At 35.2% G+C, this 24,654-nt stretch overlaps 1 protein-coding gene across 3 annotated transcripts in view; it reads left to right on the forward strand.

Moving 5' to 3' along the window:
- Positions 1-24,654, forward strand: part of LOC119694813 (potassium voltage-gated channel protein Shaker) — a 191,064-nt gene that overhangs the window by 3,565 nt on the left and 162,845 nt on the right. The window contains exons 1-2 of one of the 3 annotated variants that reach the window (XM_048632841.1): positions 19,428-19,500; positions 20,513-20,845. The exons of the other annotated variants lie outside the window; for them this stretch is intronic. Coding sequence (XP_048488798.1) covers positions 20,658-20,845 — 188 coding nt within the window. The 5' untranslated portion in view covers positions 19,428-19,500; positions 20,513-20,657. Of the gene's footprint in view, positions 1-19,427; positions 19,501-20,512; positions 20,846-24,654 lie in introns of those variants that run through there. 3 annotated transcript variants of the gene reach the window in all.

Genomic DNA, 24,654 nt, shown 5'->3' on the forward strand with positions numbered 1-24,654 from the left:
AATCAAGAGTACAAAGCAAATTTGCGTAGCTGTCAAAACGGCCATATTATATTTCGACGACTGTAAAGGGTGGTGGTTTGTAATAGAAGAAAATAAAAGAAATGATGATGGGCACCAATGTATGGAAGCTGGGACCATCAACAATAGAAATGAGTGATACGTCGTTGAAAAGGTATTTTTTGCAGAATATGATTAATGGAAGCGCTAGTCCTGATTTACTGTCCAATTAGAATAATCGTACCCTGAAAGTTTTTATGTTTTAATACTGTAATTTTAATGTTTTTGTAATTTTTTCACATTAATTTTTATTTTTAATAACAAAATGATCATCATTCATTATATTATTATAATTGTTTATTATCTCAGTAAATAAAACCAGTTGAAAGTAATTTCTTCCATTTTAATAATACGTGTTTACGTGTATTACGCTCTAACTGTCATCAGGAGAGAGAGTGCAATGCCATAGAAAAATACTTCCTTCCGACGAATATATTTCAAAATGGACATCTTATACGGATTTGTCGTCATAATATTTTTTTGCTCACTTGAAAAGAGCTATCCAACGATGTATGACTCATCTTTATTGGACATAGGTCCCAAAACGCCCATTGTCATTTTACAGAATTCTGAATAATCGGATTCTATTTTCTTAGTTTATAAATCCTATATTACCCATTACAGGTATAATGATTAGGGTAGTTGTTGCTTTGTTTGAAAAAAAACAATGCATTTACTTTTGATATTGGTTTCCATAAGTTAATGTTATGGGTCCAAACCAGGATAACACACAGTGCCAAGTCGAATAAAAATTCAAATAATAAAACTCTGAACTAAAAGAAACAAGAAGTATTTATTTAATTAAATAGGCATACTTATTGAGTATTATTTTATAAAACTAGATCTAGACATAAAGGTATATATATATAAGCCATTTATTTCTAGTTTAAGTTCACTTAATAATTAACATGACTTCCCTAAATACTAACATGCTACTAACTTAATAATTTCATATTTACATTTCTACATGTTTCTGAGTACAGTACAAAGTTGGATGTAACATAATACGAAACGAAAAGATTATTTAATTATAAAATAAACTAGAGGTCCATATGACCTTGGCCTCCCTCAACGTTTTCCTTATACCTTTTCAGGTAGGTTTTCTCTAGTGATCAAACTGAGACAAAAAGTCAGAGCCAATGAAATCAGAAGTAAAACTAAATTAATCGATGCCGTTGATCATGTCTTAAAAATGAAATGGCACTGGGCTGGCCACGTTGCCAGAATGTCTGATGAAACCAGATGGACCAAAATCCTGACCTTCTGGAAACCTCAGGTCGGAAAAAGAAAAAGAGGAAGGCAGAAAAGACGCTGGGAAGACGACATTGTGTCAACGGCAGGCAAAAACTGGATGGAAGTGGCTCTAGACAGACAAAAATGGAAAACACTAGAGACATAAAGGTAGGCAGGAATAAATAGAAAAGCTAATCATCCAATGAAAATCTTAACACAGCACTAGATGAAGTATTTATTTAATTAAATAGGAATACTTATTATGATATACATATTGTACGAGTAATTAGAACTTAATATATAAAGGTAGGCACAGGTATAAATAATAGGAAAGCTATTCATTTAATGAAAATCTTTGTTTAAGAAAAACAGCACAAAACCATACTGAGGTTACTCGAGCAATTTAAAGAAAGCAAACCCCGAGTTTATTAAAATAATTTATTCTAGTGACTAACGAATTGCAAGTCTCCCATGCAGTGCCTTCTGTCTTCGTTTCTGTTATGGAAATCTAATATTTAGCGCATTGTTTTAAAGTCGAAAATTCCATAAGGCAAGGTGTTGTTAACGCAATGGCTACTGCAGTCTTACGCAATGTTTGCTTACAAAAACTGGAATGGAGTCAAAAAATTATAAATTCATTGTGGCTTTTATTCCTTCTGTTTAATTGAAATCGATCTTGTATATCTTTGGAAGCTTACTTTTATGACATAAGTACTTACTTGTTTTTGTGAGTGAAATATGTATACGGGAATCGAATCCGTTACCTTCGGCATAACAGTCAGGACCACTAAACTCTAAACTATACTTTTTCAGAAAAGCTCATATACTAGTACATACACTAGTATTATGTTTATCGACAGGTGAAATGCCTGCGCGTTTTCAACATAGCAATATTTTTCTGTAAATTGTGTTCAAAGTCAATACCAAGCCAGAGGACCTACGTTTCCATGAAAATTTTACTTACATATGCATTTAATGCATACAGAGATTTAAATTTTATCCATTTACCAGCTTTTCTCACGAACTTCACGTTTCCTTAAAAAAAATTCACAGGAACATGCTAGTCTTAGATTCCGTTATACATGGTGTTGCAAAAAGGGTATAACTATACTCGTTTAACATTCAACTATATGCATTTTTGCCAGTTCAAAATCGTGATATTATAATAAATAGCATAATCCCATTAAGCTATATCCAATTTGATAATAATAATCCGTAAAGTAAAACATAGGTACATGGATTAAAAATAATATAATTAATACGAATATAAAGGATGGAAAAATACAGTCTACACTCTAAGTTCACCTCTGAGTAAATTTGTATCACTTATTAAGCTCTGTAACATTTATGATTACTTTATTATTTATAGCACAACAAAGTACATAGGCGAAGTTACTTCTAATAGCATTTTTTCCATTTAACCATTAGTGTTGTGGAGACAGTGGTAGGAAGTGCGAGAGAGAAAGCTAAGGAGACAAAGTTAAGTTTATCATAAACTATTTCCTTTTCTTCAGACAGGTTGGTTTGCTCAGTAGCGCGGGACTTGGTATAAACGGTAATAATATGTTCAGGAAATCGACTCTTTCAGAAATTCTAATCTTTCTTAAAATCATACTCACGCTTTTTTAAAATGTGTAAAATCGTATCGATGAATGAATCATTGATACAAAATTTCCATGAGATCATGAATAAACGAAATAATATCTAAACTTATATCCAATACTGGATTAGAGTTTACAACTTCTGTCTGAATCCACAGACAAACCAGTAAACTGGTTTTGTGGATCACTATTAATGATACTGTGTTTTTTTATGATTAATAAATACATTGAAACTTAAGTAAACGAAAATAATTTCCGTTTTCTTCCATCTTCTACCCGCCAAAAGTTTCATGACAGCTTTCGCTAGAGAAGCGCTATTTTATGTGCGTGAAAACTTTCATAGTTTTATGCAAATTATTAAACCTGTACTTGACGTATTTTGTACTCACCGGCGCGCCGCCGTAGCTGCTTTTAGAAATTTACTGTTTCCGCGAACTAGAAGATCTCCATCCTGTTAACAATAAATAGTAGTACTATAATAGTAGTAACAATAAGTTTAGTCATATCTTTTGTTTTATTTGTTGTTTGCTGTGTGTATTTCCGACACCGAATAAATAATATTTATCTTGTCTTTTATCTTTTATCTAGTGTCTTCCATGAATAAATAGTAGGTGAAATATTGTGGATAAAGTGGAATACGGCAATTTTACTCTCGCATACAATGAAAAAGTTCCAATGACATATGGACTGGCAATGGCAGGAGGATCTATTTAATTGCTCACGAGTATATTTTTTTATCAAGCACTAGGAATATATATACTAATATGGACTTTAACTAACAAAGAACTGAAGGCACCAAATATAATTTTACAAAGTCAAAAACTAAAATTATTTGTTCGAAAACCAACTCCTGATTGTTTTTGTAAATCTAAACTTTCAGTTAGTATCAAAATTTATAGTTAACATTGCTAAAATTAATTTTTGTGAATTCAAATTCAACATCAATGTGTACATTTTTCTGTCAAATTATGAAATACCTAAATAAAATGGTGCAATGCTGTATATTGAAGAGTTTTCTAGGGCGCAATTTACATAAGTATTTATTTAAAGCCTGAACTTTCTATCTGTTAAAAACAAGTTACTGTGGTTTGTCTTTGTACATAACTTTTTGTAGGTTAAACTTCCCTGTCTTACTGCTAGTTTCACACCTGAAAACGTCTAGCTAATAGGCATAACTTTAGTATGTAATACAGGCAGCGCTGTCATTGGCTGAATTTCAGTTGAGTAACTGCCAGTTTCTACAACTCTATCTATCCATTACTGGTAGTTACTTTCATACGATTTTGACATAATCAAAAGTAACAATCTGTCAAAATCGTTATGGATAGATAGAGTTATAGAAACTGGCAGTATTTTTTCAGTTCATCCTAAGGTTTTACTCAAGTGAGAAACCAGGCCTTGTACCAGAACGAACAGATTGAGATAGATGATATGAGTATATCCCATATACTACATTCCATGGCACGTACAATAAACACACATACCCCGCAAATAGTCTACATCAGGGCATGTCATGCAAGACTGGTGGGTTGTTTGTAATTGTAACATCTCCATGATTGGCTGGTTGGAGATGCTTCAATTTGTTTCGGCCATATGGGATAGAGACAACTTCATTGCATAAGTATGTACATACTTTTTCATGAGTTCAACATACCTATGTATATATATACAGGATGTTGCAAAAAGGGTATACTAAGCCGAAACCTATAAATATGTGCAACATGGTATATATAAGCCCGAAACTGAAATCAGAATTTCATAATTCGCGAAAAAAAAACATTCTCCATAGTAAAAAGTCACGTAACCAACAAAGTTTCTATGTAAAATTAATGTTTTTTTAGCTTATTTATAGAATTGTGCAACATAAAACTGTATTTTTGATTCTGGCACCAAGTTACAATCCAACATCGCACGCATATGATACGAGTTTCGCAAAGTTTTAATTTTATTAGTTTGTGCTTTGACAAGTTTGTAACTGCATCCTGCTGCTGCGATATCCACTTAGAAAGTTTCATGCCATCTTCGCCATGTATTTACAATGCCATCCATACTGATATTCGGGAAGTAGTTTATATATTTATATGAATTGTGTCTGTTTGTTCACATTTTTATCCAAACGTCTTAACGATTCATTCGTGAAATGTAGGCTCAAAAACATATTCAAAGAAATAACCTTACTAGTGGAGTAGTAAAGATTGTAGAGTCTAAACTCAGTGAATTATAACACTATAATATGGTATAAAATAGTAAAGTAATTCTGTCCAAGAAATATAATTGAGACAACACTATTTTCCGCTTTGTAAGAACATTCTATCAGATTCTACATTGATCTCTTTTGTATTGCTACAATATCATGCCCATCATCATCCCCCTTTTATTTAACTAAACAATACTGACCTTTTCTTTGTAATATAAACAGAGTACAAAGGTAACCTGTATAAAAATCCTTTACTATGTCAATGGCAGTAAATCAAACTAATGGCTACCCAGTTTGGTTTTAATTTCATTTATCTACCATTTAGGCCAGGTATCAGTGGCTGGGCACTCAGTTCTGATAAATCGGGCTACTATAGATTTTTACATTTAAAATATTACTTATTTCAGCTAGCCTTTTTATTTACGAGCGAAAAATTGACTACGTTGAGCATTGAGCTTCAAAGCTTTGATCCAGCTTAGATTGCATTAAAATACAGTAAACGGCTATATACTGAAGCAACGACGGCGATTATTTCGTGGAAATTATAGGTTTTTACTTGTATTTCAATTTGAATACATTTTGATTTTATGTATGATATGATATCTACCTATACCTACCCTCCCAAACCTCTTGCACTTTATAGTGAGGATAATGAAAATAATGAGGATAAAAACCTGACAAGTTTATCAATAACATTAATTATTTGAGGAAAGAGTTAATTGAAGAGTATCAGTTTTTTTCCTGCTCTATTTCAAAGTGATAAATCGGCAATATCCATCAAAAATTTGCGTTGTTCAAGATTTATAATTACCTATATTAATAGAGGGGCTTAAAAAATAACGATAAACCCAGGGTTGTGTAGATTACAAAGTTAAACTTAAGAAAGAGTACAATAAATTGCCTTAATTATCCTAAGTCTTATAAATTTCAAATATTTACAAACAATTTATACCGTAAATGCAATTTGTCACTATAAAATGTTTATTTTATAACTTGGAACTCTTACAAAGTTAGGCTTGTAAACCTTGTGGTTCTTTAATGGAAAGAGTTATAAAATATAGGTCTATTAAAGTTTGGTAAAAGACTAAGTTTTATCCAATGGTTTTATCATATTTTTTTCCCTTAGAGACTCATTTATTGGCACAGTGAAATACACAGATATTGAACATAGTTTATTGTGGTTTTTGAAATACTTTGACGAGCAATGAAACAGTTCCTTAGCTTAGTGATGCCGCCGCCGTCTGCAACATTCAAGTAATAGCGCATCAGAAGATTTAAAAAAAAAAGCTAGTAAGTGTTTAACTACATAGTCTTCTTAGTGAAAAAATATTTTTTAAATTATCTTTACCTAATAATACACTGACGGGCAATGAAAAGGTTCTACTGAGAACATCACCAAATTACTTCGAAACGGAAAAGGCTAGCTTAATGCCGTCTTCTGCAACAATGAAGTACATTAAATAGAGCATCATGATATTACCAACAAAAAACGGTAATATTTTGTTCCAATTTTAAATTAGATCTTTGAAAAAATTGGGGTCGATTGGTGTCGGCATTTTGTGAGTGGAACTTTTTCATTGCCCGGGAGTGTACATTATGATTTGTAAATCTAAAGTAAAAGTATGTACTAAATTAATTATGTAGTTATGCATTAAATGTAGAAAGTTCAAAAAGGCGTAGGTAATTTATTTAAAAAGAAATATAGCACTGCAGACCGCTTGCAATTAAGATTTAAGCTCTTATAGAGCCTTTAAAGCTTGATTCACACACTATTTAGTGCGAGTGTTCAGTAGACGATCATTTAATGGTATATATGATAGAGTCAAAACGAACATGACATGATACAACAAGCCCAGAGTCTTCTTAAATACTTGTTCTCTTTGACCATTCGGGTCTCAAAATATCAAAACCTTCTCCGTAGAGAAGTACAGTAAGAGGCAGAGAAACCTGACCCCGCTCAGAAGCAGTGCTATAAGAGGGGGGTCAGGTTTCTCTGCACCTGACCGTACGTACTTAAAAAAATCCTCGATCAAAAGTGTTCAACGCATCGTAGTATGGTTCAACGTGAAAAAATTCACACTCTCACTATACAGCGTGTGAGTCGGAAGTCAAAATGTCGAACAGGTGAAAAGTGCTTGTGCTTCTGTGTATTGTTAGAACCACAGTTGCCGCTGCCTGCCTTAGGGTCGTTAAGTTTTTAACCCTGTTTTGGTGACCGAGTTCACGAAATATCACCCACTGTGATTTCTTATCCCCCTGTAATCCACGAAACCGTGTAGGTACTAAGTAAGAAATGATATTAGTGCAGTCTTTGTACGTCGATATAAAAACAATATAAAACTAATTCTGAGTCAGTCTTTCAGTTACAACTAAGAACGTAAAGTTAAGCACAACTAAAGTATAACAGCAGCAATGACATTAGTTGTAATGTTTTGAGCAATACTTAAGTTCACGCTCCTATAAATTTACTGGAATTAGAGCTGGGCATAGGTAGGTAATATTACTTAAATAAATAAATGGCAGATATGCTTAATCCTTGGTGTGGCCTCCAACCAATATAATTATTAATTATGCAAAAGTCTATGACATAACGAGCCGTCATTATAGTCCAAATCCCCATTTAAGTACTCGTATGCTGCAGTTCATAGCAAAATAAAGAACCGGTAAAAGTGGGTTTAATATCCAGCCCGTTTGATCCTTCCACAAAGGCTTTCGCTGCAACACCTGCCTTTTACATCAAAGGTAGGGGAGAAATTAATTGCATTCAGTGTTGGACCTTGACGGTATTTTGACACTGTAGGTACGAGTACAGTAGGTAGGTGACTAGTGAATAATTATCGGGGCTTCGGTTTCGCTGAAAATTTGGACCTTAGGTCCTTGATAACAAGAGCTGGTCTAGTTTCAAATCGGTAGGTCACGGGACATGTCCGATGGCGGTTTAATTAGCCGAGTAACATCGAGACAGGAGGGGTTAGATAAGGACTAAATTAAGTATAGATATAGATCTGTTCTGACTAACCTTGCTTTATGGATAAGATGTGTTAAAATTTGGTACTGCTGCGCAAAAATGCAGTTTATGTTTTTTGCGTTTGCTGTTTACTTATAACTAGCTGTTCCCGCGCGCTTCGCTTCGCCTTAAAAAGTTTTCTCGTGGGAATTCCGGGATAAAAATTAGCCTATGTTCTTTCCCAGGGTCTAGACAGTATGTATACCAAATTTCATTCAAATCCGTTCAGTAGTTTTGGCGTGAAAGAGTAACAGACAGACAGACAGACAGACACAGTTACTTTCGCATTTATAATATTAGTTAGGATTATAGAATATATATGTTTATGTAACGCAATTTCAAAGTTGCTTACATAATGATGCTTTGATAGAATAACATGCGCTTTGGATTATGCAGGTAAATTATTAAATAATTTTATTAATTTCACTATCAATATTAGCAAAAAAAATGCCAGTCCCAGACATACATGTGCCTATGGAACTAAACTGCTAAATGCAAATTTTAGATTAAACTACTGTATATATATTCGTATTCATTCATTCATTTCGGTATCCGTTGGTCCACTCTTTACGGGATGCCTTATACAAGCTGTGGCAAAAAGGGTATACTAAGCCGAAAAAGAGTGACTCAGGAGGTCAATTTCCGAAACTCGTAGAACAAAAGTTGTTCCCGAAAGAGGGTGACCCCTTGAGTCACCCCCTTTCGGCTTAGTATACCATTTTTGCAACACCCTGTATTATAACCATAGATACACTCGAATTTCCGACATGACTTGTTGTTCATTGCAGTTGTGAGCGTATAATAATTATACTCAGAACCGATAAAATAGTATTTATATGTTGTTTAAAACGAAACAACAGGCCGATAAGCTGTCTGTTAATTTTGCAAACAGTTTTCATGCAAATTATACTGACTTTTGTGCATTATACAGGTTGTGTACTATATTATAATGTTAAATCGTTTATAATACCAGTATATACAATAAAATTGGTTGACTTGTACAAAACATTTAAACGCTTGCTTTGATGGAATATTGTCAGAAAAGACTTTGAACTTATGTAGGAACCTGTATCTTTTATGATAATACTGATTTCATTTTACATCAGAACGCAGTAAAAAAATTCTAATATACAGAATATTAGGAATAGAAAAACTTTTTTTTAGAATTAGGACCTGCATTATTTGCTGACAGTTTGTAATAAATAAAAAAACATTTATTACAACTGCAGTAAATTGGCGAGAATTCATTTAAAAAATGCCTATACCCAGCTTGTATTTAGACGGGATAATTTTATTGCTAAAAGCTATGAGGAAGATTTTTTAATACTGCCATTTTTAAAAAGTCATTTAAAAATTGGGTTATTTATACGGCTATGAAGGTATATGCATCAAGCTAAATTATTAATATGTATTTAAAGCAAACAAAAATACAGGGTGCTAATTTAATGATTATAATTAGTTGACTAGGATGTCACTGATGCAAAACAATCAAAAAAGTATTAATAAAATGGTTAGTTTTTTAAATATTTGGCTTTTAAACATAAATTTTGGCAAAATTAAAAAAAAACTTAAAACTTAAATAACTAAGAAATGGTTGACTTTCGGATAATGCATTATGGGGTTCAATCGACTGGAAATGCCTTCGTCTATAACCCATTTGAAGGAATACATCGACTTTCAAATCATCCTGTATAAATATATGGATCTTCTTTAAAGCTTTAAGTAAATAAAAACTGATGATGCAAAATCAATCTGCTATAATGATTATCTGTTTCCAATAAAACTATCATGACCATGTTTATTTATAAGAATTTTCCATATCGCTTTAATCAAAAGGAGTATGCTTTAAATAATTATACCTATTAATTAATAATTCTTGCTCTGATTGAAACACATTCCTTCATAGCTCCTGCATAATTGTTTCGTCTGTATTAGGAACAATGCTTCCACTTTGTCAATTTCCTTTGAACTTTACACTGAGTCGGTTGCATATCTCTGGAATGCATGCTGAGGAAGTTATTAGTTACTACAAACGAACTCCGGACATTCTTACCATGAACTTGTAACAAACGTCAAACAGATATATGGTTAGCGCTATATTCTATTTCAGATTCAGAACCAATGAATTTCAAAGTACCACCCATAACATTGGTCCTAAATTAGTGTATAAGTAATAGCTTTAATTAAAAATACCTTTCTTATATGCGGTCAGCTTCATTATAGCTGTACTTACACTTTATTTGGTACGTGTAATCATAATAACAAAACACCCGAATCCGCGTTGTTCTATGATAATAAACCGTCAATGTTTGAATGAATGCACATTCGGTTTGTGACTTCGACACGATACAAAATTGTATAGCTACTAATGAAGCTGTTGGGGTCCATAAACAACGAAGTAATCAGTGTCAAAACAAGTTTACGATAGGATGGCTCACTCCCTAATTTTTAAAACATGTTTTATTGTGTCTCACTATTGTGAAAAAGCTCACTTCTGTAGAGTGCACAACTCTCAGCTCCTATACGATTCAGCAAAAACCGCCCTAGGCGAAAAACGAAGATGATAGCGAAATATGGCGATGGATTAGATCAGAAGGCAAGAGAAACAAAGTTATTTGGTATTCAGTGAGTAGTAAACTAGGTAGTAAGATCGTCTAGAGCTAGTGCAAAAATCATTCGCACTTGTTTTCGCCTAGGGTGGAATCCATAAATCACTGTACTAGATGCCAAAAACTGGTAAACTGCCATCTATGAAGGGGCAACTGAACTAGCAACGACGGTATGAGTTGAAAAACTTTACTTTGTGTAATTTCCACCAACATGTTACCGCAGCTGGTTCTTTCACCCTGTAATAGATGGCGTTGATCGAAATAATGTTAAATAAATGTTATGTAGGTATATATTTTTTATTATAACGCCATCTATGAAGGGGTGCCCGAACTAGAATGGACATGCTGAGTTTGCTGCATAATAAAAAATATTATACCGCCATCTATGAAAGGGTGCCCGAACTAGCATGGATATGCTGAGTTTGCTGAAAAGAAACAGTATTATACCGCCATCTATGAAGAGGTTCTCAAATTAGCACGGATATGCTGTGTGAACACAATTATTTACCGGTATTGCCCCAGCTGGTTCTTTCACCCTTTTACAGATGGCTCTGCTGCTCTAATGTAATATTAATAAAAAGTAATGCCCATCAGTGAAAAAATTTGTTAGAGAGATATGAAGACAAAATGAAAAAAGTATTTAGTCATCATTGTTTTTTGTTTCTTAGTAAATTTTTTCAGTAAAAACGTTACCATGCCACGTTTCGCGCCCAATTCAAATTTTTATAACCTGCCTTTTCCACGTAAATCTTCATATATCTACTCATTTTATAAGAACTTGAAATGGCTTCACTTTTAGGCGTTCATAGGCATGTTACATTGCGTTTAAAATAAAGCTCGATCTATTAAACTTATTAAAGAATTCCAAATTAAAACTTTACTGCATTTAATTCTGTTCCAGACGTTTTTGCATTTTCCAAAAATTGAGACATTTATTAATTTCTCCAAGGTCTGGCGCCTCCTATCGCGAACTTTTTGACAACAATTTTTGCATACAAGTGGCATTCAAATTGTATTGAATTTGACACTAATTACTTTCTAAGGGTGACTTGCACAAACATATTAAATCTAGATTTAGTGTTAAATATCGATTTAAGCAATAAATTCATATGGATCGACGTTTCTTAAATCGAGATTTGACACTTAATCTAGATTTAGTATGTTTGTGCAAGTCGCCCTAAATGTTTCTTCGTATCACAATTATTATACAATGCGTATCCCGAAGAAACGCGGCCATAAACCTAATTTGCAACAAATTATTGTAATTTAATCGTGCGATCACCTATAACCTTGAGCAGTAGCTTAATTGAATGTCTTGTTGAATCTCGCTTCGAATATGAGTATCTAGTATAGACAAATGCTTCAAAGTAGCTGATAGAATTTTTCCATTTTTGATATTATTACGGAGTTTCTTATTCAGAGTTTAAAGTTATGGTTTAAAAGAAACAGCAAATTAGCAATTAATTTAAAATAGAATTGTAGCTACTCGTGTATTGAACTCAAGTTTACAAGGTGTCGCTTTTTTCTAGATTTTTACAGAGTAGATTGAAGCTCAAAAATGCATAAAATGAGCACTAACGCACCCTCTCATGTTGTGACCACGCAAGGACTAAACACGAAGGGCCATAAAATAATATTGTTTGCATTTTATTATGCAACAAAACCAAGTCAGTAGGACAGAGCAATCGATTTTAAGTTCTATTTTTAAGTTTCTCGCAAATATGCATGAATTTGCTGCCTGAAAACACGGTAAATGGACGTTATTAATTTTTCACGTTAGAGCAATAGGTCAATATACTTAGACCGTTTATAACCTATTTTGATCTGATATTATCTACAATGCAACTGATTTTGATTCCTTTAATTCAATATACGAACCTACTTATATTGGTCCTGGAAATGTATACTATAATTGTTGCAATGTGGCATCGACCACATGTAAATAAATATAACTAAATCTAGGTCGCTATTTTAAAGTGAAAAGATAAATAATTATGAAAGTCAAACTTTTAATTCGGGTAGGTAAAAGTAAATAATTTTCTAAAAGTAAATAATTTTCTAAGGACACCAATAAAAAAGTATGCGTCTCAGAGCCGCTTCATCACTTATTATCTTGAGATATTTTATAAAATAACTCTCGTCTGTACTGTTTTTTACTACATATTATCTTTATGAATGATATGCGAATCTGAAAAAAAATATGTATCTAATTAAATAGTACAAATACTACGAATGCCTACGCCAAATTATTGCTACGCAGCGCGGCGTAGCGAGGCCTACGAGTGTAGTCGTAGCAAAGTCCCCAAATGCACCACGTATTATTTTATTATCCTACTAGCTGTTCCCGCGAGCTTCGCTTCGCCTTAAAAAGTTTTACCGTGGGAAATCCGGGATAAAAGTAGCCTATGTTCTTTCTCACGGTCTAGACCATATGTATACCAAATTTCATTCAAATTCGTTCAGTAGTTTTGGCGTGAAAGAGTAATAGACAGACAGACAGACACAGTTACTTTCGCATTTATAATATAAGTTAGGATTTATCTGTGGTTTATTCTATAATAACTTATAATTTGAACATTTGCCAATAATAAGCACGATGGTCTTAAATTCAGTTAAAAACTTCGCTTCGTTTGCCTCTATTTCAAATATAATTAAAAAGTTTCGTCACAAATAGTATATTTAAACAGAAAACTTTTTTTTAAAACCTTATAGTAATTATTCGGTGATGATGACTTCGCAACTTAATACTGTTGCTTGTTGGCTGTGTTGTACCACAGCATTCTGTTAGAAGGTGTAACATCATCACAAAGTATTCCAACTTAATAAAACTATCTTAATTTTTAAAGCTATTAAAAATATAATCTAGATTTCATATTTCTTATTGCAACCACACCAAACCCACTATTATTGATTTTTGTAAGGGCAGTATGCAAAAGTTTTTTTAATATTGCATAAAATAAATGTTTTACTTTGGTATGTATGTCCAAATCTTTGTATGAATGTTTGTTCAATAATGTTCATATTTTGTATGATAATTTTTATAAATCATAAATTAATTAAATACCTACAATATAGAAAACAATTTCAGCTCAGAAAACTTTATTACTAATACTATTATTATAAACAAGTGTTTAAAGTACAATTTAAAATATGAAACGACATTAACAGACTTTTATTTACTTTTTTTCCACAAAACATACAGGATGTAATATAAATTTCACTATCCCGAAAAAAAATCTAAATACCTAGTTACTGGTCAAACAGAACCACTGCTTCAGGAAACGTATCTTTAATTTTCCAAGGGTATTTTGGTCAAGAAGTTCAGTTTGGTCAATAGAAATAGGTTCAAATTTTCGGACGCATGCCCAGCACACCCTGTATAAATATTTTACCATTGTGTATTGTAACAGCTGCCCTGTTCTCAACGATTGCAACTTTTGAACTTTAGTTTGCAATGGAGACTTACAGTAAGCCTTCTATTCAGGTCCTTTGTAGTAGGATGATATTTTTGCATCTGTGCTCGCTGTGAAAACAGTCATGCGTGCCCTAAAATTTCTGAACACTGTACGCCAATGCTATGAATATAATCTAAACCAGTGTTTGTCAACCTTTTTTCATGATGCGACACCCCTGGTATAAAAACAATTATTCCGCGACCCCTTGACAATTTTGTTTTGTTACCATGTATGTATGTGTATGTTACAGTATTAATATTTATGGTCTCCAACTAAAGTACCCAGTTTTTCGACTTCTGACGACCTACCTACAGAAGCTTCGCGACCCACAGGTTGAATAACACTGATCTAAACCAAAGGTTCAGTGCAATTTTGCTGAATTCAGTTGGTGTTGAAAGCAAAATACAAAGTTTAAAGGTAACAACTTTTTATTTGACTTTCAAAACCCAAATAAATTCAGTAACATGGAGATGGACTGAAAATGAAAAAACCTCTGACTCTTGGACGGAACGTTTACTCAAGACTATTTTAGCCGACTCTATATATGATGTATATACACATTGCAACAAAGTCATACTGTATTTGACGGTTGAACCTGTATTTGATCTTATCTTATGTAAAGGTTTACACCAAGCATACAGAGCTGACCTACCCAAATACTCGCACAAGTCAATAATGTACTAGAATACATACCTACAAACCACAATAAGGTATTCTAACAATAAGTTTTTAGAGTATTTATTCGTTAGCAAACTTTTTAACATGTTTTTGTTAATATGAACAGACCTAGAGCATTCTTTCTTCTATAGCACTCACGAGCAACGAAAAAGTTCCGCTTCTTAGTAGTTCACTATTACGGGCTGATGATGATGATGATCACGATGAGTGCAGACGCTGCAATTGCGACTTTTTACTATCACAGAAGACTTTTGGAGGTATTTGGTAGCAAAAAGATCCTGTAAATATTAAATAAATGCTTTACTTCTTCTTCAATCTTTCACACTACGAGGTACCCGTCGCGATATTGAAGAAATGTTAGTAAGTACAATGATTAAATCAAATAATTTTATTTAAATATATACCATACAGAGGACAGGCCTTATATTTTTTTAACAGTTTCTAAGTGAATTTCCTATACTCAAACTTAATTCCTATAATTATTTTGCTAAACAGTCCATAACTGCTAACAAAAGTACTTACGTGATAAAATATATTTTTTACGGAAACTCACATAACTATTATTCATTAAGGTATTAAAGTCCTGAAATCACGGCGGACTGTAACACACACCACCACATGCGTGATTTAAAACGATTTCGCTATCACATTCAAAATCTATTATCCGTTAGCACCCGCTCATTTCATGGCCACACCATAAGCGGGTCAATAATTATAGAGTCAAGGTCAAGGGCTCCTCGACCTTCGGTCTTAGGCAATACGATCCATGTTACTGTACCAGTTACATAATGTATGCTAATACAGACAAACGCCCTTTCGCAAGCACTGGATGTGCCGCACCTTCGTTATCTGGTTCTTTGAACTAATTTTATGCCTACGTATAATATTTCTTTGTACTATTGTATTTATGGGTTATGTGTAAATAAATTGTGTATGCATAAATTCGAGTTAGTCTACAAAGATAGTTAAGGTTCGATAATATTTGTAATTGATCTCCAATTATGCTATTTTAATTCAAACTCTGTACACCCTATTGTGTGTACTTAACGACTTATTCTTCTACCATCGCTTCTATATTTCAGATGAACGCATTTAATCCTTGTTCAGTCTTTCTACTGCCAGCAACAGCAAAAAAAAACCTATCTTATGCTTTTTTTTAATCAAAATATTATTAGATGATTATAACGACGAGAAGTGATAAACGCAGAGTGGTATTTTATAAAAACAGATTTCTTCTATTAAAATATTTTGTATTCGTAAAACAAAACAACTTCTGAAATCAGATTATCCAGTATTCACAAAGCAGTATTTGTAGATACCGAATTGAGATGATGATTGGGCCTGCCAACCCCAAATCATCAGGGCGATTTGATTTCCCAGAGCACAGGTTCAAAATTCACAAGGATTACTTTGAAGCGACAGGAGCATGTCGAAACGTAATCCAAATGGATCACTGCGGTTACATTGTAACTGACTACCTCTCATGCAACCCTGTTCTGTGGATCAAAATTGGATTCAGGCAATGCCGCAGGCCATGCCAAAACAAATGTACCGACGTGATACCTACTGGGAGTGCAAATCTGAATTAAATTACACATTGCAGGTCTGGGGTTTCCGTTATTTGCATGTTATAAGTACCTACTTGTCACGGGTGATTCAGTACAAATTCCGCGCCAGACAAAAGCATATGCGTTTTTTTTATTATTTTTTATTTTATTTTTTTTATTTATAAAATCAGGCATATATACATTACATTTTTGTTTGACAGCGCCATTAAACCGGAATGGTTTGTCTTGGCATATTAAAATGAATTTACACATTTTTATAGCGCTACATTGACATACGATGAAACTACTCACTAAATACAAATAACTTTCATCAGGTTCTCATAATACATACATACATACATCCATCCTGACGTCTCTCAGCAGGGACAAAGGGCTTTCAGAAGATTTCTCCATCTGACTCGATATATGACTGACTGACTATCTGACTCATATATTTCGTTAAATGTTACTCAATTGCCTAGCATACCAGAATTATGTTTACTATTTTAGCTTACTGCAAATTATGTAAATAGTATACTTTTGTAGGTATTTTGGCAAATAACATAATCTACATACCCAACCTAAGCACGCGCGCTTGTAATTCTTTAAGTTTTAATAATGCATGAAATAATTATGTTTCAGCTTAAATTTTACCGAAGTGATGTGAAATAGTTTTTCTCGAAACTTTGAAATATGTAATTGTATAAAAACCACCAACATAATTCAAAACACAAAATCCATTAATGCTGATAAAAATTAAATTATTTATATGTTAAGTTGATTGGAAAATGGAATGACGCTATCCTATATAAACTTTGTTCCCCCTATTTTATCCCTTTAGGGGTCGAATTTCGGAATCATTTCTTAGCGGGGGCCTATGTCATACAAAGTAAAATAACTGCAAGTTTCAGGAGGATACGTTCAGTAATGTCGGCTGTGCGTCGATTGTATGTCAATCAATCAGAATCGGACCGAAAAATTTAATACATTTCGATTGAACTTAAAATCTCAATTAAATTCAATAACAAAACACCTCTTTGCAAGATGCGTTAGAAAAAAATATGTATATTCAAAAGAGAATTGTGTTGTACTTACACATACAAATAAATGGTATGGTAAACAAGGACACATATCACATACCTAATAATAACAGTATACACTCACGATCAGTGAATAAGTCCCAGCGGCCATAGCACCAAACTCCTGAACGGAAAAGACTAGCTTAAAGACGCAGTCTCCAATATTGAAGTATATTTTAACACCGCAACAGAATATAACCATCTAAAAACGTATCTAACGAACGAATTAACTAATTCTACTGTTATCAAAGTTATAGTGATCTGAAGACTACAATTTCAATGTAATCAAATGCCAGAACATGTAGGTATATTTGAAAGTATTGGTACGCAGCAGTTTCGCCAACATAAAAACAAACTAGTTCGCGGAGCAAGCTGAAGAATCGCCTATGGATTGTTAGTCGAACGCCATAAAATTGATAAAAACTATTGTAACGCTTCTCACTTGACTACCTAAGCATGCTTAAGTTCTGCGTAGTTCTACTCAACAGCAATTCAGCCAATCACTGCATCTTTCTTTGATGTGTGTGTGAGTGAAATACTCGTAACGATGGTTGGAGAAATTTAACTTACTTCTAACTAGAGGTGTAAAATTAGTCAATAGTAAATTTACTATTTCAGCCCATATACTATAGAGGGTATGTAGGTACAAGTTGAAAAGTTAGAACGGCCCTAATATCGACCGAGACAAACGCTTTTTCGTAGTTTGCAGAGGCAGCAAATTTTTTTTCCGCCGGTATTGGTCATAATGTAGTAAGCACCTATATAACAAGTAATCAACGAACATCTAACAAGTTTGGGCTGTCCGTGGATTTTCATTTAGTCATTTAGGATAAAGAATTTTAGAAGTTTAGATAACTATAGCATTTTTATATGTGGTCCACGGTGTTATGCCCCGGAAATCTAGCGCATAAAGGATTTCATTAAATTTCATCCAAAAAGTATTGTGGTTACCCTGGTAAAACCATAAAATAGACATAAGAAATCGCGAATTCATGTAATAAATAATTTTCAGCTTACAAGAGGCTTCAACAAGCTATAAATCAACTCTTTGTACTCGACAGAAAGTCAAAATTCGAGTATCAAGATGACGCCTGCAAGCCTCTTGTAAACTGGTGTCATGTATTCCTTGTATTCAGTAGACTGTAAAGATCAAAGTTGTTCATGGACCTCAAAGTAGGTATCTACCACAATCATACAGCCATTATAACCTTAAGCACGGTAAACGATTAACTAATTATCTTATTCTTTTCGACCACGGATTAACTTATAAATCTACAATTTTATAAGGAAGATTAAATTAGTTGTAGTAAATAACTTACCGATAGATATGAATAAAAGCGATCTTCAAATAACCGACGGGAAGTTACTAACGTTATGCAAAAGTTAAACAAACACTTTCACAGTATGTCTTTAATTGAAAAGTGATTGGGAACTTTTCAACTATACAATTAAGTTGTGTAGCATAAATGGAGAAGTTGGAAGATTACGCGACAATGTTAGACATCTGCAGCCGTTGACGCAACTAGTGTCCGCGTTCGCTGATGTCTGTGTACACCACACACCGGACTCCTATTAGTATCTGTGAAAACTGTAAGTTCCACCCCCTTACCGATAGCGAAATACACAAGTATTTATGTTTATCTTTCACTTGCACACACACACATGCAACCCAATTTGCACATTGATAATATTTCACGAAATGAAAAACTATCCGTTTACTTCATACACTGTGTAACTCGCGTGAGTGTATGCGTTACATCGTAGTGTGAGTGCGAGTGCACGGCGCAACTCTGTGCTTCAGAAGGGATGCTGCGTAAATATAGTCGTCCAATGATTGATACAGGAAATATTAGTGTGCGAGCGTGAAGACAAGAGAGCACGAATAGTGAGCAGGCAGGTAGATGGCAGCAGCAGTGGTAGGGCCGGCCGGAGGTAGGGGGCTGGAGGCTCGGCGGCGACACTCGCGTCGCGGCCCCCGACAGAGCTACTCGCGAGCCGGGAAGCGAGCCTGTCGACCTACTCTCGCGCGCACGATAGGTCTCAGAATAAAACTTTTGCCTAGACAGCTAACACTTTAGCTATTCGATAAAAAATATGGAAGCAAAATTCGTGTCACTTCGATATTTTTTCCGAGAAAAATATACTGACTTGACATGAAGTTTTATATTTTTTGTCGAAATGTCTTTGTATTGCTGTCTAGGCTTGTGACTGTGACGCACGCTTTTGCAGAGCCTGCCGCCGCCGCCGCTAGGCATCACAACACGCGCTGACTGCACCCGCAAGCGTCGCCATGACGACCTGTGATCCGCCACTATCATGGAAAAGGCGGGCCTGTCCATCGCACTGCCAAAATCTCCATCCATTATGAACAATTTTATATAAGCATCATGCCGCTTTTTGCTTGAATGCTCTTACGAACTAGTGAAGTATGAACTAGTGATATACTGGAAAGACTGAATAGTGATAAATAAATAATTTAAAAACTTTAACGAACACTGCCAATATATGTGATAAATAGTTTAGTGTGTTCATCTAAGCAAAGTGTGATAAACTTTTCCCGATGCACGTAAGACTGATATTTTTAGCAATTCTTTTTTTTAATTGTGGTTTTTATGGGGAAACCCCTAAGTGTTACTGTGTACTCGTCGTAGTTTTTGATCCCCCTTTAGCCCCCAAAGCTCTGGTGGCACATAATACGTCTATAACAGAGCCCAGTAACCCAGGTTTTTTCTCAAGGGCGATCAGTTCAGTAAAATCATTTTTTTGCAATCACCTTTCATTCTTTTGCGATCCACCAATTCGGCCACCGCAGCCTCTTCCTAAACATCCATTCAACCCATTGAAATTTCATCAAAGCACTAATGCTACCATCTTGCCTGCGACGCACGCAGAGCACGTCGCCTTCGCTGATAGCGCGCCCAGTGTCCGGCCGCCGGCGGCCACTCATTCCTCACCCGTTGTCACTAATGTGTCGCTAATCACTAACATGACGCCCGCGGTCACCAACGTGACGTGCGCGGTCACTAATGTCACCGGTCCCCTAGTACAGACGCCGCCGGTCCGTGCGACCAAGCTCCTCGTCGAGCGACAGCGACGGCTCCCCGTGCGCCAGGGGGTCGTGGGATCAAAGGTTACCGAGAGCCAAGATTCGGGACAATCTTAGTTCGTGGGTCCTGCGGTGGCGGCTCATAGGGATGGGCGCCCCGCAGAGCCCCAAGCCCATAGAGGAGGAGTGCACCCCGCGCGTCCCGTGCCACGTAGAGGGAATCCAGGAAGTCCGCAAGCTGGAGCGAAAGCGTGGCCCCAGCGGCCCCCGCCGGCGGGGTCTCGACGACGAGCTCGAGGGAGAACGCCGGCGGCCCCGAAGGAAACCTAAGAAAAAGTAAGTGACTGTACTTCTTTGCTACTTAACTGTACCACTTGTAACTTGTGCGACGGACCATGGATAAGTCATATTTTTGTTCTTATCGTGGCAATTAGAGGACTGCACGAGTTACACAGCGCCGCCGTCGGGGCCAAAAAGGTCGAGTCCCTAACTTCTGACACCGCCACCTCCAGATGTCTGCAGAGATGCAGAAATTTTGATAACAATTAAAAATATAACTAGCAAAGTATGAACAGGATCACTTTACGGCATCGGCGCAGCCTATTACTTCAGGTAAAAAATTATAGCGGCAAAAGAAATGGCCATAAAAAGAACGAAAACACCTTGAGAAACCTTAAGTTATTCGCCAATTTAGTAGAAGGTCTCCCCGCACCGACCTCCGGCGCGATCGATCCAGTACTCCGAGCCGAGGTCTTGTTTTAAAGCCTAGAGACCTAAGTTATTGCTTTACACGTCTTAGTAGTCTTCCAAATCGAAACTATTTAAGATAAACCTAAAGAAAATATTTTCAGAGTATTTAAGACGGTTTTTTATTTAATAAGTACCTACCTATACTAGCATTTAATCTGTAAGTTAGCAATTATCTGAATTCCCACGGGAAAGCGTAGCGAAGCTCGCGGCATAACCTTGTAGTTAATTTGTTTAGGCTTACAGCGAAATTATTATGTTAATACATCTAAAATTTATAAATGAATTAAGATACTACTATTCAATGGCGGATCTGTTACTGACCCCAAACGTTGTGTAATATTTTAAAACTTATCATCGTATTCTTAAGTTAACAAATGAATTCCTATAGGTATAGAGTTCCTGCAAGTATATTGAGCAAAATCTAAAAGCTTTTTATGTACCAGACTACGAGTTTTTTGTAGCAACTTAGAAATAACGGTATTGGACTTGTAACTTTATTTAGATACACTTTCGTTCATGTTGACTCCATGAAGGGACGGCCTTGAATTCAACACAAATTATTTGGCTGCCGCTTTAGCCTTTTCCGATGGTAATCTAAGATTTTCGTGTTGGTATAATGATTTATTGTTGTTGAAATGTTTGAAGCTAGTTTTAAGATTATTTTCTGTTAGGTACTTTTTAGATGGCACTTCCTTGCAAATTATCATCACCTAATCATGATCATCGGCTAGAAAGAAGCTTACATAAAAAATGGTAGTAGAATTTGTTTCACATAAATATTAGATGCATCGATTTACATGTTTTATTATCTTTAACAACCCTGTAAATTTCATTTTAATCATGAAAGCTTGCTGTTTATTTTATTTCCTACACTAATGCAAATGCTTTTATAGATTGTGCTTTGCGATATATTTAATTATACACTGCGCGCTAACGCTAAGTAATTATAAGAAGCTTATCAGTCTCAATGATACTGTCATAATTATAACACCTACAACTTGTGACTTCGCCATGTTTAATCTTTTACCACACCGTAAAACAAACGTCAATCATGAATATTTAAGTCGTTAATTACAATACCTGTGTTTAATCAGTGATCTAGCGCCGGTAATGTGGGTCAGGCTGGAATAATTGTGGCTTCGTGTTTCAATATGAAATGTCCTTGAGTAACAACAAGTCAGGCACGGCTCATAGCATCGGGTCGCTAGTACAAGGGCTCACCGCCCTGATTTCGCTAAACGAACGTCAGTTCTCCGTATTGCATAGAAAATGCATAGTACAAAGGCTACACCAGAGGTTAACCTGTTGCTAGCGCAGTCGAGGTCGTATTTGCCTAGTATCTATTAATATAATAGGCGGGTACGTCTGTTACATTTGAGAAACCAAATGGGCGTTGTTGAGAGAAAAAAGTTGACATGTTTCAAGAAAGCACTGCTGAAGCAGACTCATTTTCAGTCACGCAACGTTTTTGTTCAGCAACTACGCTGTTATTTATTACTCTATACTCACGGGCCTCACCCTGCGGAAAGAATAGCAGCAGAACTGTAACCTCGCTTCATAATAAACTACCGACGCTAACATTTAAGTAGATTAAAAGTCAAAAATAACTGTTGCATTGCACTCATAATTTCTAATGCACTTGTAGGGTTTAGGCTAACCACGTGCCCGCCTGTTGCTAAGTGCAGAGGCAGCGCTAACTTCACCGCGGAAATAAATACAAATTTGATCTAGTTCTATGTGTATCACCTTCGCGGACGACACGCGATTCCGCAATTATGAAAATGCTGAAAATGTAGACAGATTATGAAGTTGCTACTCTAATAAAGAGTAACGATTGTTGTAAAAAATCACGAGATTTTTGTTAATTTCGTAATGGTTGCAATAGGTGCAACTATTTATAGGTACTAATTAGTGATAGATGCGTGTGCGGCCCTCAATATCATAGTCTACAGTTCGTTGTAGCGTTATGACTTGAAGACCCAAAGAATAAATCTTATAATATTTGTCTTAAAATATAGCAGTCCGAAAAGAAATCGAATGGGGCCACACAGAGATAGTTAATAAGACCATGACTTCGAATTTGTAACAGTAGATACTATATTGTCACTAATAATTATTGGACTATAATATTACAAAATACATGCATGGATGCATACAACGCATTACAAGAGAGGCGGGCCGATGATAAAATCAGTAAGGTGACAAAATTCTAAGTTGATAGCAGTTATGGCATATCATGAGGTGGTTACTTCACTCTGAACCGCATCACGCAGCGTTTTGCTTGAATTGTAGGAATACATGAACGCACATAGATGCGTTTTGTGTCTGTTGGACTGTGCTAGGTACTACTGTGTAGGACTTACATTACATTTACATGCAACATTCGGACAAGCATTCAGCAACTTACAGTGTGATGCGTGGCAATGTGAGAACTGCTTCAAAACTAGAGCCCGTTGAGGACTTGTTTCGACCTAATTTCAAATCATTCCCAGCAGAAGTGACAATGAGGAACTAAGAATAAGTAGGTAATTAGTCAATCTAGCACAGTCGATCCTTATTTGTATGCACACCGCGCCGCGGGCTATCGATCCGTCGGGTATTGGATTAACGAAATCGGTGCAGAAACGCGGTTTCGACGTTTGAGATTTTTCCAAATATTGCCTAAGTAGAAAGCTAGATTATTCTCAATAGAAGACTGTTTTTGATCAAATTTAATACGTAGATACAGTATTGTGCTCAACTGCTCATGTATAGTTTGTATCATGTCGAAATGGGTTTACTAATTCAATTAAACTCATGTAGATAAAACAAATACTTAGGGGAGAATATCTCGTGAAGTTTCTAGAAGGTGTTGCAGTGATGCCGTCCACTGTGAAAGGGATTTAAGTACACGTTGAACACATATTGAACGCCCCAGCGCACACGTAAAGCAATTCTTTTGCTTATGTAAATTTGTACCTAAGTCCGTTGCAAACGTGTAGGTTTAAGCTTTATTCGTGTTGTCCGGTGTTGCTTGCTGCACTCAACTGCGGGACACCAGATTGAGGGTTTGAATTAGGTAAGAAAGTGTTCGCATAGGGAAAATACACTCGCGGGCAAAGAAACAGTTCCACTTACACATTACAGACATCAAATAGCCTCATTTTTTTAAAACATTTAATCGGATATTTAACCAAAATGTTTTATGTATTTTTTGTTGCTAATATTCTGATGCGCCGTTTAATGTACTTAAATATTGCATTTTTTCCGGATAAGAGTAATTTGGGGATTTTCTCAATGGAACTTATTCATTGCCCGTGAGTGTAAAACATTGGGGAACACACGGATGCAAAATAAAATATAAGGGAATTAATCCAGTATATATTTCAAAAGTTATCTCCTTATTCATAGAAAAG

This window comes from Plutella xylostella, chromosome Z, assembly GCF_932276165.1.
Source record: "Plutella xylostella chromosome Z, ilPluXylo3.1, whole genome shotgun sequence".
Lineage (NCBI taxonomy): Eukaryota > Metazoa > Arthropoda > Insecta > Lepidoptera > Plutellidae > Plutella > Plutella xylostella.